Source organism: Propithecus coquereli, unplaced genomic scaffold, assembly GCF_000956105.1.
Source record: "Propithecus coquereli isolate 6110/MARCELLA unplaced genomic scaffold, Pcoq_1.0 Scaffold162, whole genome shotgun sequence".
Taxonomy (NCBI): domain Eukaryota; kingdom Metazoa; phylum Chordata; class Mammalia; order Primates; family Indriidae; genus Propithecus; species Propithecus coquereli.
In genome coordinates this window covers 2,397,292-2,398,323 of record NW_012140747.1, presented here as the reverse complement: position 1 = coordinate 2,398,323, position 1,032 = coordinate 2,397,292, and the positions used below count along the sequence as shown (strand labels likewise).

Genomic DNA, 1,032 nt, shown 5'->3' with positions numbered 1-1,032 from the left:
CAATCCTCCTGCCTCAGCCTCCCTACCAGCTGGGATTACAGGCCCATGCTACCATGCCTGGCTAATTTTTTCTATTTTTAGGAGAGGTGGGGGTGTCACACTTGCTGAGACTAGTCTCGAACTCCTGACCTCAAGTGATCTGCCATTTAATAAACACGGTCTTAATTTCCACGTGGACTACAAATGTTAACTTTTGAACTAATCATTACAGTGTTTACCTTTTTAAAGAAGCGAGAGGAAAGAAATAGCTTATTTTTAATGTATCTATAGGCAACACCAACATTGCTTAGAAGATTTGGAGCACAGCTTATCAAATCAACTATTTTATCAGCCAGTACTTCCCTTCGAGTATTAGCTCTTGGTGGCGAAGCATTTCCATCATTGACTGTTCTCAAAAGCTGGAGAGGAGAAGGCAATAAAACACAAATATTTAATGTTTATGGTATCACAGAAGTATCAAGTTGGGCAACCTTTTACAGGATTCCAGAGAAGATTCTTAACTCTAATTTGAAGTAAGAGTTTCAATTATACTAAATAGAAAGAAAGAGAGACTGTATATTTCCAGGATCTTAATACTAACAGTGTTTTTGATAGGCACTGGGGTAATAATTTTAGAAAAACTATTTTATCTAGTATTTTAAGTTGGGAATCCACAACCTTTCTTATTAAAACTGGTGCTGAGATCATGCTAGAACTTTTTATAACTGAACAATAATGGATAACATATGATAACCTTTCCACCTGACGTTTTCCTCTTGGCAGTCTTTGAACTATAGCATAATAAACTTTTTTTTTCTTTATAATGTGAGTAAATACATTGGGAAATACTCTTTTCAAATGAAAAATTTTAAATCTGCTTTGGGTTGTGTTTTTCGTAGATGTGAAATGCCTGTACAACTGGGATTTCCACTGCTTGGAACAGTAGTTGAAGTCAGAGATACTAATGGTTTCACAATTCAAGAAGGCACTGGCCAAGTATTTTTAGGTTGTTTTATGTTTATTCATTGAGAATAATTTTTTTTAAGAAAAAAA

At 34.9% G+C, this 1,032-nt stretch overlaps 1 protein-coding gene across 1 annotated transcript in view; it reads left to right on the top strand.

Annotated features, from left to right (window-relative positions):
* The window catches only part of AASDH (aminoadipate-semialdehyde dehydrogenase), an 83,531-nt gene that overhangs the window by 65,133 nt on the left and 17,366 nt on the right, over nt 1-1,032 (top strand). The window contains exon 7 of the mRNA XM_012641097.1: nt 879-975. Coding sequence (XP_012496551.1) covers nt 879-975 — 97 coding nt within the window. The remainder of the gene's footprint in view (nt 1-878; nt 976-1,032) is intronic.